Source organism: Limanda limanda, chromosome 21, assembly GCF_963576545.1.
Source record: "Limanda limanda chromosome 21, fLimLim1.1, whole genome shotgun sequence".
Taxonomy (NCBI): domain Eukaryota; kingdom Metazoa; phylum Chordata; class Actinopteri; order Pleuronectiformes; family Pleuronectidae; genus Limanda; species Limanda limanda.
This window is the reverse complement of record NC_083656.1, coordinates 6,307,140-6,322,318: the sequence shown is the minus strand read 5'-3', so window position 1 is coordinate 6,322,318 and position 15,179 is coordinate 6,307,140. Positions and strand designations below refer to the sequence as shown.

The 15,179-nt window shown below is 44.7% G+C and overlaps 1 protein-coding gene across 1 annotated transcript in view; it reads left to right on the top strand.

Moving 5' to 3' along the window:
• Positions 1-12,904, top strand: part of svild (supervillin d) — a 41,929-nt gene extending 29,025 nt beyond the window's left edge. Inside the window, exons 9-29 of the mRNA XM_061094496.1 lie at positions 4,316-4,463; positions 4,761-4,832; positions 4,966-5,052; positions 5,220-5,400; positions 5,483-5,655; positions 6,407-6,568; positions 6,723-6,859; positions 7,100-7,247; positions 7,604-7,749; positions 7,934-8,109; positions 8,242-8,377; positions 8,522-8,822; positions 8,907-9,061; positions 9,174-9,276; positions 9,562-9,769; positions 9,859-9,992; positions 10,079-10,234; positions 10,763-10,906; positions 11,044-11,156; positions 11,246-11,401; positions 11,619-12,904. Coding sequence (XP_060950479.1) covers positions 4,316-4,463; positions 4,761-4,832; positions 4,966-5,052; positions 5,220-5,400; positions 5,483-5,655; positions 6,407-6,568; positions 6,723-6,859; positions 7,100-7,247; positions 7,604-7,749; positions 7,934-8,109; positions 8,242-8,377; positions 8,522-8,822; positions 8,907-9,061; positions 9,174-9,276; positions 9,562-9,769; positions 9,859-9,992; positions 10,079-10,234; positions 10,763-10,906; positions 11,044-11,156; positions 11,246-11,401; positions 11,619-11,705 — 3,123 coding nt within the window. The 3' untranslated portion in view covers positions 11,706-12,904. The remainder of the gene's footprint in view (positions 1-4,315; positions 4,464-4,760; positions 4,833-4,965; positions 5,053-5,219; positions 5,401-5,482; positions 5,656-6,406; positions 6,569-6,722; positions 6,860-7,099; positions 7,248-7,603; positions 7,750-7,933; positions 8,110-8,241; positions 8,378-8,521; positions 8,823-8,906; positions 9,062-9,173; positions 9,277-9,561; positions 9,770-9,858; positions 9,993-10,078; positions 10,235-10,762; positions 10,907-11,043; positions 11,157-11,245; positions 11,402-11,618) is intronic.
• Positions 12,905-15,179: the final 2,275 nt, after the last annotated feature.

The window sequence follows — 15,179 nt, the reverse complement described above, 5'->3', positions numbered from 1 at the left end:
TATCAGGAGTTTGCCAGAACCCAGCAGGAGATTCTTTAGTCTGACGCGTTTCACAACAACAGTAAATTCTCTGGAGCGTTCAGGTGAGGCCTGGCTTCAGGGCGGAACACGCAGAACCCAGGACGTCACGTTACTGAAAACTCCGCCGCAGAGATCATGTGTTTTTGTTTAGAGCAAATCAACACCGTGGCCGGCCTTCATCTCCAAAAGCTCTCAAATGTCCCTTCTACTTCTACGGCTCCTCTTCGTCACACCGAGATATTGATATTCACTTAGCGTTTTTCAGCTTCGTGTCCATCAAGTGTTGGAAACGTCACCAATTCGCTTGCGGTGATAATCTCCCGCTGTGTTCCCACACGGGCCCATGCAGACTTTCTCCACATCTGTGTGGCATCCATCGTATGTGACCGCTCTTGTTGCATTTCTACCTCGCAGAAAAGGGCCCTTCTGGTTTCCATGTTCAGGCTTGTCAGTCCGTCTCGCAGCCTGCCAAGCCCGAACAGATGTTGTTGCTCTTTGTTTGATATGTGGGAGACCAGGGAATGTAACATGCATGGTACACACCGTGGTCATCTCCAACCAGCTCCAGATGTTTCCTGTAAAGCCGGCTGCGCTGCTCGGTGCCCCACGGTCGTGTTGTAAAGTGAGGCCTCCGTTGTAAATTAAATTTAAAGCTCTGTCGTGTTTTGGATAATGATCGTTAATAATACGTTACTTTGACTGTTTGCAGCCTTTCACCAGTTCATGATTAATGCTGTCCTCAAAAACATATGAACTGCTGCTCTGTCAATATCAATTCAGCTTGTGGAATGAGTTACACATTTTACTGTCTTTTACAGAAATCCATGCAGACGTTAGAATAATATCTGAAAGGTTTTGTTTTAAATCCTGCAGGATTTGCTAAGTGTCTAGTTTTAGTTTCCCAGCGATGACTCACTGCAGACGAGTCTCTCCACAAATCCAAACGCTGACACCGCAGCTCCCCCACAGTCGTGTCACCCCGTTAACACTCAGAGGGAAATATTGTCTCTGGGCCGCGGTGATTCCCAGAAAAAATAGGAGCCGAGGTAATCGGTTAAAGATGAGTTTATTAATCCCAATTTATGACGAGCGTCTTGATTTCCCACTAAATCACGGAGCCAGATTCCTGCTGTTGTAAGTCAGGATGATTCACACGTGCATCGCTCTCAGTTTATGGTGTTTTGCTCTCTTCTCATGCGTTGTTATAAACACTCTGTTTCCCTTTTCCTTTTCTCTCCCACTCTCCCAAACGTTACAGCAGGTTTCTAATGACCTGTGTCTGTTCTTTGCTCTTCTTCGCTGAAACCAGCTCACCACGGCTGCGGCAGTCGGACGTCGCCCTGCCTTTCTCTTCCTCCTCCCTTCTCCTCTGATCGATTTCCTTTCCTCTTCTCTTCCTCCAACTTCCCCCCTCTTTCCACCCTTTTTTCCAGTTTCCTCTGTCCCCCAACTGTGGACCCTTTTTTTGACACCTGCCTGTCCGCCTTTCCCTGTCCCTCCAGGTGAGTGCACACTATGAGGCAACCCTGCATTTCTCTCCCTGTTTCCTGGACAATCTCTCACACGCTCCGAGGAATCAGAGCTGTCGACACGCTCGCTGCTGCTACATGAATGCGGTTTGCCGGCCCTCGGTTGGTTGATATCTGTGTCAGTGGTTTGGCCGAGGTGCGGCCTGCTCCGTACAGTCAGGCAGGGCTGAGAGAAATGGTTTCCTGTGAGGCTCTGAGGCCCCCGAGCCCTTTCCTTTCCTCCCCCTGTCTCTGGGGTCCTGTCAGTCCAAGGTATTTCCCTCCTCTGATTGACTCCAGAGATGGGCTGCCGGCTGGAGGGGCCGTGTCAGTGTGGGAGAACGCTGCAGGGCTGTGACACACACTGGAGCATGACTGCACAAGTTTCACTGCACGGAGAAACTGTGGTTTACAAGGCATTTAAAGTGTTGTTTTTGAGTTTTTATGCTGCTTTTACACACAAAAAGTGACACATAGGTTACATACCTCCATGCATCTTTTGCATTGGCATGGTTGGTGAGCAACACATCCATTAGAGGGCAGTGCAGAGTCGACAGTTTCTGGCAGCGACGGAGAAGGTTGTGATAACGCACCTCTTAAGAAAGAATCAAGAACAGCTACGCCTCGACATAAGGAAGATGAATCCATTGTTGAAATGTTTTCCTCGTGTCTTATGGTCGTCCTTATGGTCGTCTTGCTTAAACTATTGGCTTCACTGCCCCCCCACGATTTAATGTGGTACTACTTTCTTACATTTGTTGCGTTCCTATCCGTAAGCTTTCTGAAGACGTGAAGAAATACAGAATTGATGTACACATGGCTTTGTCCATTTACTCATACGTGTCAAATTTTGGGCATAAATGAGCCTTTAATAATTAAAAGGTACAAGGAGCAGGGTTTTCTCAGTCCTTTAATACAAAAAAGTGTGTGTTCAGTCCAAATCAACTTAAAACTCACATCCCCACTTATAATGCATTCAGGACCTGTATGTGCAGAAACATCTGTGTGGGCTTTTGTGTTTGTGTGTGCTTTTGTGTCATATTCTCCGATGTTATGAAATCAGTGAGCGTCCACTTTGATGTTCAGCCGCGGTGTGTTGTCTCCCTGCACGTCAGTGTGATTCAATGTGTCTTTGAACTTTGTCTCGTGTCACGCTAATATTTGACCACAAGGTGCAACGTGTTTGACATTAAAGGAGAGTCAAAAAAAATCTGTTACCACTTGTACCTTTGCCATTGTGTGCGGTGAGAGAGAGGTGGGGGTTGAGTGGAAGATTGTTTGAAAGAAACTTAAGTGTGCTCAGAATTAGACAGATTGACTGTTTAAAGACTCTTTTACCTTAAAATGAAAAGCAAGAAAAGTATTAAAATACCCGGATTGTCATACCTGGGGTCTGAGCTTTTCTTCATCAAACATGATAAAAACATGACCAACTTAAATATCTCAGCTAAATAAAACAAACAGTTTAAAGCGTCACTTTCGTCTCTGAGAAATTGTAACTGGAAAATTTCTATTGCAAATCTCTCAAATCATTCAGCCTCCATCCCATCAATGTCTTACATTGACTTACATTTAGGGAGTAGACTATTAATACTGCTCATGGACTTTTTCCTTCTCTAATGCCTCACTGACATCGGCCTGGCCGCGGTTCAACATCTTTTTCTTCTTAAAGCTTTTGACATCTGCGGCTGTTTAAGTTGATTCTGCAGAACCAACAGTAGAGCTGATGTTTTAAGTTGCAGACTTGACAGTCAGCAGATCACACAGACCATCTTTCATCCGCTAGGAAAATTCCTCCATGTGTAACTAGCTATTTGGTTTTGGTGAATCCTAACCATTTGTTTGTCATTTACTTTAATTTCATGCAGCACAAACCGCCCTGTTGCCCTCATGTGAATAAATGTTGTATGTTTCAGTAATTTACAGTGAAAACATGCAAAAAAAACCAAGTGTGTAGAGTTTTTGTTAGATTTTCTCTTGTTTTTGTCTTCTTCTGCCTGTTTAAATTATCAGTCGCTTAACAGTTGTCCTCAACATCATGTTCCTCGTCTGCTCTCCTGTGCAGAAATAGATTTTCTTCGAATGTAACCCACTGCAGAAAGGAAGTTGCCGCTCATGCTACGTTACACCCACTAAAAAACTCATTATCAGCGAAAGAGTAAAGGGTGGCAGCTTGTAAAATAAAAAAAATAGCCCAGACAGCGCAATGAAATGCTTCAAATATTCGGGAGTGGAATATCATTAATTACTGTTCCACATCTCCGGGGGTCCGCGGGGACCAGGGGGCAGTAAACCTCTGCTAATTCATTTTTAATGGTGGTTCAGGTGCAGAAATGACAGCAGGAGTAAATCATGTATAAAAGCTCGGCTGTGCACCGGGTGATGGACGGCCTCGCCGCACGAACAGGGATTCTGTGTTTTATTATCAGGCCTCGACATCCTTCATGCCTTTGTGTTGTAAAAATAAAGTTTGACGAACACGGTGAGAACGTCTGTGGAAGTATTTGCTTTCTCCTCCAGAAATAATTAATAAATGAAATGGGGTTTTTCATAGCTGGCATAGACACAATCATTTTTGCCCGTGTGTTTGCTTCACTACATTATCGTCTTTCACCATCATCAGTAATCTCCCTCTCCTGTCCTCGTCCAACCTTTCTTGCTGACTCATGGTTCTGTGAGTGTGTCCTCACAACTGCCTCTTAGAAAACACTAAAGGACAGTAGAGTAATACATATTAAACTACATACGAAGAAGCGATATCTGAAACTGGACTTTATTCCCGACAGAAGTCCGGCCCAGAGGTGGAGCCCAAGATGTCGCTGATGGACAGGATGAAGATCCTCAAGGAGAAGGAGGAGCAGTGGAAGAACAAAGGCAAAGGAGCAGCCAATGACTCCGTCCAGTTCACTGTGGCCGGACGCATGGCCAAGAGGGGTGAGTGGATTTACTTTTGCGAAGCCGTTATTACATTTTTTGACTGTAAATGCCATTAATTCTTTATTTTATCTGATATATTTATACTCTGCTCTGTTGGTCGGACAAAACAAGAAACTATAACATGTAACGTTTTTATTCTGTTAATATTGATCTTTATTTTTGCTTATCTTCTGATAAAAGTAGTAATTGAATTTAATTGATTTGAAGTAATTCATTAAGATATATGTCAGATGAATGTGTAACAAATATTGATTATTACTTGGAGCTCTAATTCTGTGTTCTGTGTTCCATCAGGTGTTGTCTCAGAGGAGATGCCTCTTATCTCCATTAAGAAATCGAACAGCACACCTGTGAAGCCACATGAAGGTACGATCTTTGAGTGAATCACTATATTGATAAATGAACCAGGCACTTGTGACCATATGTTTCACGTGCCCCTAAATAAACGTGACTTCAACAAAACCCCAATTTAACAGACCTGTTTGTTTCTAATGGATAGAAATCTCCAGTAGAACTGATGTCAAGGTGGAGGGAGACAAACGACTCGACAAACTTGAGTCCTTCCTCGACAAGCTCCACAACAAAGGTCTAAATTGTGTTATTAAGGACTTATTGTACATAGTCATAGTGTATTTCAGTCTTTACACATCTTGTCCTCACACCTTTCACCAAAAAGCACAATTATCTGATGGCCTGTGCAACGCTTCCTGTTTCCTTCCTTCCTGTTTCCTCGTGCTGCGGCGGGCGGGTCAGGCGTGAGCAAAAACAAGACGTCCACCATTGAGGTGACGGCAGAGACGGAGAAGGAAGTGATGACCCTGGATGACGACGAGACCTTCGGCAACTTCTACAAATCCGTCTCGCCCTCCTCGCTCCACGACTCGGTGGTCGTCACCGAGGAGGACTTCAGCCTGATTCAGGCCGATACACCAAAGTCAGTGAATTCATCAGTGGCTTTTCAATCAATCATATCCATCAATCATATCCTAAAACACATGTATTTACTGTGTTTTTAGACTCATCTCGACCGTGACAGAACACAAGCGTGCGATGCGACCCGCCCGGAGGAACCAGGGCTCCAGGAACCCCCTGCGAGCGCTGGCTGCTCGCAACGACCTCCGGCAGGTTTACACCGAGCAGCGGCTCAATGTGGCCTCAGTGGAAACCAAGAGGATCCAAGTGGAGAGGAGTAAGACTCTTAGATGGCTCGACAAGAAAACACTTAATATAGTACCATTAGTTTAGTTTGATAAAATCTCATAATAGTCTCTTTTCCATCATCTCATGCAGGAATTTGGACGTTGCTTTTATCGGAGTCATTTTTAGTTTCTGTTGGACTCAAATTGAATTATCGTGAATAAACAGATGCGTAATTTCATCCTGATGTTTATGTGGCCAAACGAATCAGCTTTCTGCTGCAGACATTTATGTGGGAAAATTTGATTTCTCACCACCCACCTCATTACAGTCACGGGCTTTCTCGTTTACTTGGTATTTTGAGAAACCAGATTACTGCAGAAAGCCAACGGCTGCCCGGTTATTTAAGCGTACGCACTGTAAACACACCGCATACAAGGAGAAGTTGAGGATAATCTGAAGCTATGAGCAGCTCTAATAGGTTTCCACCTAACCTGTTTGTCTGCGGCTGTTGTGCTCGCTATATTCAGTTCCTCTCTATTTAAACTCTGCACAGACTTGGCTGAACTTAGTAACCTTTTCACAGTTAAAGAGGAAATGAGACGGCTATATGTAGAATGTGACGTCTAGTGCAGGAAGAAATAAGAAAGTACTTATTTTCTCTCATATTTACTGTACAACAACTTTTTTTTATTGTTGGATGGCAGATTACATCACTATACAGTAATGATTCAAAACACTGTTCAACCTGGAACTTGTACGAGTTGATAACTTGTCTTGTCTGCTCTCCCCCCCTCCCTCAGTGGCGAAACACTCCAAACACAACCTGGCCGACGTGGCCTTGGCGGGTCTCGCCAGCAAGGAGAACTTCCGCAAGGTCAACCTGCGCAGCGTCAAGTCCACAGACGTCGTGACCAACAACAGTGCGCTGCCTTTCAACAAGCTCATGCTTATTCGCATCAAAGGTCAGAGACGCAAAGAAATGTGCTGAGTGTTTTTTTTCTACGATTGTGTTCTTATGAAGAGGAAACTAAATAACACTTAAAGCTCCTCTCAGGTGTGTTTCTTAGGAATATGAAGTTTAATTGTGAGATAAAAGCATTATGTATGTGTGTGCAGGTCGGAGGCACGTCCAGGTTCGCCTGGTGGAGCCCACAGCCCGCTCTCTGAACAGCGGCGACTGCTTCCTGCTCATCACGCCCAAGCACTGCTACATGTGGAGCGGAGAGTTCGCCAACGTCATTGAGAAAGCCAAGGTAGCGAACCTCACACAAACTTAATTATACTAAGAATGTTTCAGAAGCAGCATCATGTTCAGGCAGGTGCTGCTACAGCTTCATGAAGCTGAAACTAAAAAATGCTGCAGCAGGAACACATTTAAAATTACTTGCCCCAGGTATTTCAAGCTCTGTTGGGATGCACTGATTAAATAAAGAGACAAATCTTCAGCCCCTGATCAGTTGTAACACGTTGTACATTATGCTCCGTGTGAGCAGGCGTCGGAGATGGCATCCTTCATCCAGGCCAAGAGGGACCTGGGCTGTAAGGCGCCGCAGGTCACGGTGCTGGAGGAAGGAATCAACACCGAGACCAGATGGGCCAAAGAGTTCTGGAGCCTGTTGGGAGGAAAGACCAAATACAGAGGTGCATGCAAACACGTTTATTATGTTTACTGAAAGAGGAACAGCAGCTAAAAAGGTCGTCTCAGCACAGATTACAATCTTTGTCTATAACTGTTACATTCTATTTGGGTATTTTAGTGAAAGTTAACATGAACAGCACTTTTATACAGTTTGATTTATAATGTTATATTGTCCAATATAACTTGTAGGTATCTGTTGTTTTTCTTAAGAACACTTGAGCCGTGTTGATGTTTCCTGACTTGGGCTTGAAGCATGGTTTAACATCTGAAGGATCGTCCGTCTAACCGTGCTGCCTCCCATGCTGTCCTGCACATATGCTACCTTCTTTTTTCTGAAATGTGTGTGTGTGTGTTATAGGTGTAGGGGAGCCGGAGGAAGATGAACTGTACGAGGCAGGGATTCTCGACTCTAATGGGGTGTACAGACTCCAGGGAGACAAGCTGGTGCCTCATGATGATGCATGGGCCTCCATCCCGAGTGTCTCCATGCTCAACTCCAGTGAGGTAAAAACCACAAAGAGGGTAATGGGCCCCGGCAAAGTTCGGGACCTGCAAACAAAGTCTGAAAAGGGATAAACAGAGTCCCGAAGGACACTTCAATTCCCGTCTTTATGCCTCTTGTTGCCTTGCACGGTGAGATAACGGCTCTCTGTTCTGTCTCCATGCTGCTGCCGACACCTGACACCAGGTGCTCGTGTTTGACTTTGGCGGTGAAGTGTACGTGTGGCACGGGAAAGACGTGTCCTTGGGCGACAGGAAAGTGGCCGTGAAACTGGGCAAACAGCTCTTCAGCGGCAGCTACGACTACAGCAGCTGCAGAGTCAACCCCCTGGATGCCTCCTGCACGAATGAGGATGTGCCACAGTGAGTGTGCCGCAAGTTATTAAGGTTATTGGTTGTGTTGTTGTAGCCCCTAGTGGTTTTATTTGGCCAGTACACATACAGAACACTTTTAACGATAGTGTGTGTCTGTGTGTGTGTGTGTTTGATATCCAGGCAGGGGGAGGGCCGTCCGAGCTGGACTCTGTTTGGTCGGCTGTCGGAGCACAATGAGACGGCACTGTTCAGAGAGAAGTTCCTGGACTGGGCTGAGAAGAAGAAAGAGGAAGCAGCTCAAGCCGAGGAAATCATGGTAGAGGAGATCAGATGTTAAATTAGTACAATTAAAGCACAGAAAAACACCAGGCAATGGAATAACTGATATATTCATCCAGTTATATATATTCTTGGTTAAATGACAAATTCAAAACCAAGTAAAATCGTTGTGTCTGCTCAGAGTCCGGTCCATTCCACCGGCCGCTCCTCATTCGACTTGGAGCTGCAGCCGTGCGATGCCAGAGCGCTGCTGGACAACGAGCCGGAGCCGGTGAAGACCGTCCTGGAGGGAGTGAATGTCCATCGGGGCCACGGCCTGGTGAGGACAGAGGACGGGAGGCAGGCGGAGCTGGCCACCATCGCTGTAGACAGCTGGCACATTAAAGAGCACATCGAGGAGGAGCTGCCCAAAGAGAGTCTGGGCCAGCTGCACGAGGGCGACGCCTACATCATCCGCTGGAAATACTCCGTCACCACACTGGGTCAGTCAGGTCATAGATAAGAGGCATCGTATCACTGAGGAGGTTTAAAGTTTTCTGAAGATCACTGTGCTTCTGTTCCCTCAGTGGGGAAGCGGCAGAAACCCGGGGAGCTGAGCGCCGGAGCTCCGGGTCGAGAGAGGACGGCGTGTTTCTTCTGGCAGGGCCGACAGTCCAGCATCAGCGAGAAGGGAACCTCGGCTCTGATGACAGTGGAGCTGGGCAGCCACCGGGGGTCACAAGTGGGTCTCAGCTCATCACACCATCGATAGAATGGTGTCTGTATCCCAGGCTTCACTTATCTTTTTATTAAGTTATGTTGAAAGTGTGACGTTCCTCATTGTGTGGCTCCAGGTGTTGGTGAGTCAGGGGAAAGAGCCGCCCTGCTTCCTCCAGCTCTTCCTGGGAGGTTTGATCATCCACCAGGGCAGCAGAGAAGATGCTGCCAACAACACAGGTAATGGAAGAAAATGTTTGTTGTTTTCAGTGATGCTCTGAAAAATGTTCTATCATACTAGTCTGGACCATAGACGTGTGTAAAAACAGACGTTTAGTCCATGTCTCCACTGGATTTTAATTCAATCAGTTTCAATAGATGGTCTATAGAAGGTTAAGGCCTCTTGTTTCATGTCTTCTCCATTGGGGTTCAACTTAGTTTGATCTCAATGACTTGTGCTATCACCCTGAGTTAGTTGATTTTGAGGATAGACTCTGACATTTCTTGCTGTGTGTGTGTGTCCAGGTGGCTGGAGGCTGTTCTGTGTCCGTGGCGAGGCGGAGGTGGAGGCCTCGCTGGTGGAGGTGAACTGCCAGAGCGCCAATCTGCGCTCACGTGCCAGTCTGGTGCTTCTGAACTCCCAGAAAGCTCAGCTGTACCTGTGGCACGGCTGTAAATCACAAGCCCGGGCCAGGCAGGTCGCAAAGAGAGCTGCGGACAAACTAACCCAGAGGTAAGAGACATGTACATGTGTGTGTAATAGATGCGCTTGTTTTCCCTGCTGTGGTTGAATTTACAGTTTTTTCTGTGTGTTGGGTTCAGATGTCCCTCCGAGTTGGGTCTGAGCAGCAGCAGCACTGTGACAGTCGAGGAGGTGGAGGAAGGTGCCGAGCCCTCGGAGTTCCTGAAGGCTCTGGGCTTGAAGGACAAGAAGGCGTACGACTGTATGCTGCAAGGTTCGTCCTCACACTGACACGATACTTCAAACCACTCTGCAAAATCCTGATCCATCTCATTAACGAGACGTGCACGTTGCCTCCAGATCCTGGGAAGTACAACTACACGGCTCGGCTGTTCAAGCTGAGTGCCAGCTCTGGGGTGTTCGAAGGGGAGGAGCGGCTGTATCCTGCTCGGGTGCCGGAGGGAGTCATGGCGATGCCGTTCCTGCAGGAGAACCTCTACGACGCAGAGCAGCCAGGTACTGCTGATGCTTTTCACTCGTCTAAACATCCCCATTTCGTTCAGGAGCACAAATCTATGTCCCCTGAAAAAGAAACATACAAAACGGAATTAATTTCCGTGTTTGACGTGTACACAACAGAAGGGAAATGTCTGGAACATTCAGGCGAAGGGCGGCACCTGGAAAGAGGACGCAGGAAATCCCACGTGTTTGTTTTCAGCCGATCAACACTAGTATCTGCCCCCTCGTCAAAAACTCTCATCGTCTTTCCACATGTCCGTAGTTCAGTGCATGTCTGAAAAGCAGGTTTCTCATTGAAATGACACAAACATTCAGTTCCACTTAGTTGCCTGTTGGAACCTTGGACTGATGAAAACTTGTCGATGCTTTTGTTTAAAAGACACTTTCGTTTCACTTCCCTGTTGATGGATTTGTTTTATTGTCGGGGCTTAATGTGCAACCTTCAAACCGTCACAGCAACAACAGAAAACTCTCTTACCTCTGAGTCAGACATCGTGTGTAATCCTGGTGTCACTCCTTCTCCAGCTCTGTTCCTGCTGGACAACCGTATGGAGGTGTACCTGTGGCAGGGCTGGCAGCCGGAGGACACGCAGCGCACCGGCTCTGCAAAGATGCGCTGGGACAGCGAGAGGAAGTGCGCCATGGAGACGGTGCTGCAGTACTGCAAAGGTCAGAGGTCGCACACGGGAGGAAGCTTTGCTAGAAGTGTACTAGGGCTGAGCTGTTCACATTATTTACACTTTTCCATCCAGCAAATGTCTGAATTCAAAAGCATCACCACCTTTTTACATTTCTGTCATTTACAGAAAAGAACCAACGGCGCCCCCCTCTGGCTTATCTGGTCTACGCAGGCTGTGAACCCCTCACCTTCACTAACATCTTCCCGTACTGGCAGAAAGATTCCAGCTTCACTCCGGAGGTGGGAGACTTTTCTATTTCTACTGCGATGTGTGAAATTCCAGCTACTTTTATATCTGTTTACTGATTGTACTTTACGTGTGTAAGCAGGTGGAGAACTCTAAGAACAAGGTGGTGTTGGTGAAGGAGGCGCTGTCTCGGCTCAGCAAGGAGCAGTACTCCATCGAGGAGCTGACCGGCAAACCTCTGCCGGAGGGAGTGGACCCCCTGCGCCTGGAGGTGTACCTGTCCGACGAGGACTTCAAGGTGGGACACCTACTGTTAGACGACCAGATACATTTAGAAAAGTGATAAAGCGTTTGTATGAAAAAGAAGCTCTTATGTGTCAGAGCAGATTAACAGAATAATTTTACAACTGATAATGTGCTAAGTATTCCATAGATGGTGATAATGCAGCTCAAGACCAGAAAGTCTAATGTTTGTGATTTGTAAACTGTGGCTGTTTCCTGTACGCGTGTTTCAGACGCTTCTGGAGATGAGTCGGGTGGAGTTCAACGCGCTGCCGAACTGGAAGCAAAAGAATCTGAAGAAAAGCAAGGGTCTGTTTTAAAACCGTTTATCTACACAAACTTGCCTCTTCATGTTCTCTGCAGCTTTTCTTACATTTTTTGTTTTTATTCCAAGAAAAAAAGACATTGTCCTAATTTTGTCGAGGATAAAGAAAAGCGAATGTACAATTTTGTTCAAATGTTGATCTATTTTTAATAGCAGTTCCTTTTTTATTGTTTCCTTGTGTCCTATTTTACCCAACAATTATGTGCAATTGTTAATCTTATAATGAAATGTTTTCCTTTTCTGGTTTAAAAAAAAAAGAAATAGTTAGCCTCATATTATAAATATGTAAAATACTATAAATGAATGTGTTTTTATGTTAACTCCAGACGTGTTGATTTTCTGGTGACAATTTGTATAAAAAAAATTCCTGTGGTGTGAAACTGGGGGAATTATTCATCGATTTTTGCATTTCATGGGAAACAGAAGTCGGCTCTGTGTGGTGGGAGTAAACCGTTGACAAAGAAACGTCAATAAGTCAAAACAAATCACAGCTCAGAACAATCCCTGTAATTTGAGGTCGTCTGAAAGAAAAGTGGGCGTGTGAAACTCAGCCTGTGTTCCAGTCTAAACAGAAGAAATTATTAGTTTTTATCTTTGTCTGTCATAACAGTAAAGTTAAGTAAGTCCCAAAGATTGTTTTATATCAGTTTCAGCAAAAATTGGTTGAAACTAAAATGATTAAAGTTTCAATTTTGACTTTGACATAAAAACTGACACTTTTTTTTACCAAGTTTGGTACGAGATATTTCCTGCTTCTCGTAAATAACTGCCTATAAACCGGTTGCTTGGGACCAAATAGAATCTTTTGTCTTGTTATAAAGGGTTTTTGAAAGTGTGTGTGTGTGTATGTGTGTGCATGAAATCTATGTGTGTGTAAATGTATAACTAAAAGTATTAAGTGTGTGTATGTAAGAGAGACTGTGAGTGTGTTATCTGTGCTCCTTCTATATGTTTATATACACAACATACTGTCAATACGTGTCTGCCCCGTGATGTGCAAAGAAGAAAACATGTTTTTCTAAACAATCTCACATTCATTTGTTACAATGTGCATTTTTTTCTGTGATATATAGGATCTGCATTATATGTGGAGACAGCGACCAGGTCAGCTTTTATTTCTGAAACATTGGTGGTCGGGGGAAAAAGAGACGAGAACGCTCAAATTCCCTTTTAAAATAAAGTATTAAAAAAGTGTTTGGTCCTGATTTTTTTTGGGAGTGTGGACGTTGCCCTGGTCTTTTATTTATTTTCCCATTAGACATTTTTATTGCGTCACAGGAGGAGAGGTGATAAAAAAGATCGGTGGTTTACTGAGGCGACACTTCAGTAGTACAGAGGCGTCGTAAATGTTATTTGTGCTTTTACCTACAAAGTGTCTGTTGTGAAAAGAGCTGCTGGGATCAATATTTCCACAGTTGCTGCAGAACAAACACAACACGACACTGTGCTTGTTTTGAAAAAGCTCATCACACTCATTTATTCCACTGCTGAGTGTTTTTGCTGTGGTTTTAAAAGGTAGAGCTGGACTGATGATGGAGTTTTGGGAGCCGAACCTGAATGAATAATTTTTTAAACACATATATTTTATATTTAAATTAAAATTGGCAATAATTCCCAGGATGTCGTTATCAAACCCTTATGACATAGAAATGTTTCGATAAATAAAAAGAAAACACCATACAACCAATGTATATCAAACTTAACATTCATTTTTCATATAGGTTAATATAAACGTGGATATCGATGTCTGTGAGAAGGTCACATCAGCTTATTTTTATCAGCCAACAGATGAATCGGTCGGTTTTAGCAGAAAGTTAAATTCTTTGCTCTGTGCCCAAAAAATTGGCTTCGTTCTTTACTCAAGCTGCTTTAACGTCTATAACAGCTGCAAACAAATTACAGACCATTTTTCCAAAACATTTCATTTGCCTTTTTTCCCGGCAGCCGTTTGGAAACATCCCATTTCCAATGACTCAATTTCACTCTCTCTCTCTGCCAGTGAAGCAGCAGGCGGCCACACCAGAGCCGGACTCGCTCCGTGCAAACTGAACACAGCTTTTATTCTAATAACACCTGTGTTTGACGAAGCCGAATGTCCACAGTGGGAGAGAAAGGTCTCGCTGGCTTTGTTTGATCAGAGGCTTTAAAATCGATGGAGCCGTCAGACCTCAAATATAAGTTTCATTAAAACAAAGCTCGAGGAGTCAGATGAGGACACGAGCTTTGCTTTGTTTGGTTCTGCTGTGTTGAATAGAGGAGCGAGATAACATCCAGGTATTCGGTATCTCATTCTTCATTGTACATTTTTTAAACACAGGCTGGTGGAGGCCAGCATTTCTGAAAATAAAGGTTGTAGAACCAAGTCCTTTTTCCTTATTAAAGTCGTAAATAGACACAATTATTCCTTTTCAAAAGTGTGTTTTTCAAACTAGGTGGAAGGATGAGATATGATTCAGGGAAGAAGCCATTTCATTTTGGTTCTTAGATGCATTGGATTTTTTTCACTTTCTCAAATATTGCGAGACAAGATGTTCTTCAACCTTTTTGCATCTTTTCCATATTTAGAGGAGTGATATCTGTGAGTGTGTTAAATGTGGTGCAGCTGGAACTTAAGGGCACTGTTTGCTAAGGAGAGTGTTGCTTTTCATCAGAGTTGCTCCTCCTGCACAGTTTGCTGCAACCCGCCAACAAATCCCCACTAAAGTGAATATACCTGACCTTCTGAAGCCTGTTCATATTTGGACCTTTGCAAACTTCTGCATTACAGTCAGAGAAAGACAACATTTACAGTCATGTTCCTATTTAACCACCAGGGGGTGTTGTCAGTCCAACGTTGACCATTGCCAAATGTTCCTTTATACTCAGAAAGTGATGAAAAGAGAATGAAACATTTGAGACAAACAACTCACGAAGCAGAATGATTAAATTTTTCTTCTTTTCTCTTGAAAGTATCTCGAACATTGAGTCAGAAACATGAATATCAACTATGTTCTGACTCATGCATCGGCTGAGGTGTTTCAAACAACACCTGCTTGGCTGGCACCAGGGGTCACTCAGACAATATGTCCAACACACCCACACACAGTGTTGGGGAGTAACGGAATACATGTAACGGCGTTACGTATTTAGAATACAAATTATGAGTAACTGTATTCCGTTACAGTTACAAATTAAATAGATGGTATTCAGAATACAGTTACATTGTTGAAATCAGTGGATTACATGACGGTACTTCTCTGTTTCATGAGTTTATTCACTCTCTCGTAAATCCACCGGCGGCAAAGCCCCCAGGAAGCAGCTGGAGACCAGGGCTGCCGTAAGAGCGCCCGGGCCCCCGGCGGCGTGAAGGAGCCTCACCGCGACCGGCTCGGGACCGTTACAGGCCCCGGGACCTTGGCTCTGAGAGAGTTCCGTCACTACCAGAAATCTACGGAGCTGCTGAACCGCAAGCTGCCCTTCCAGCGCCTGG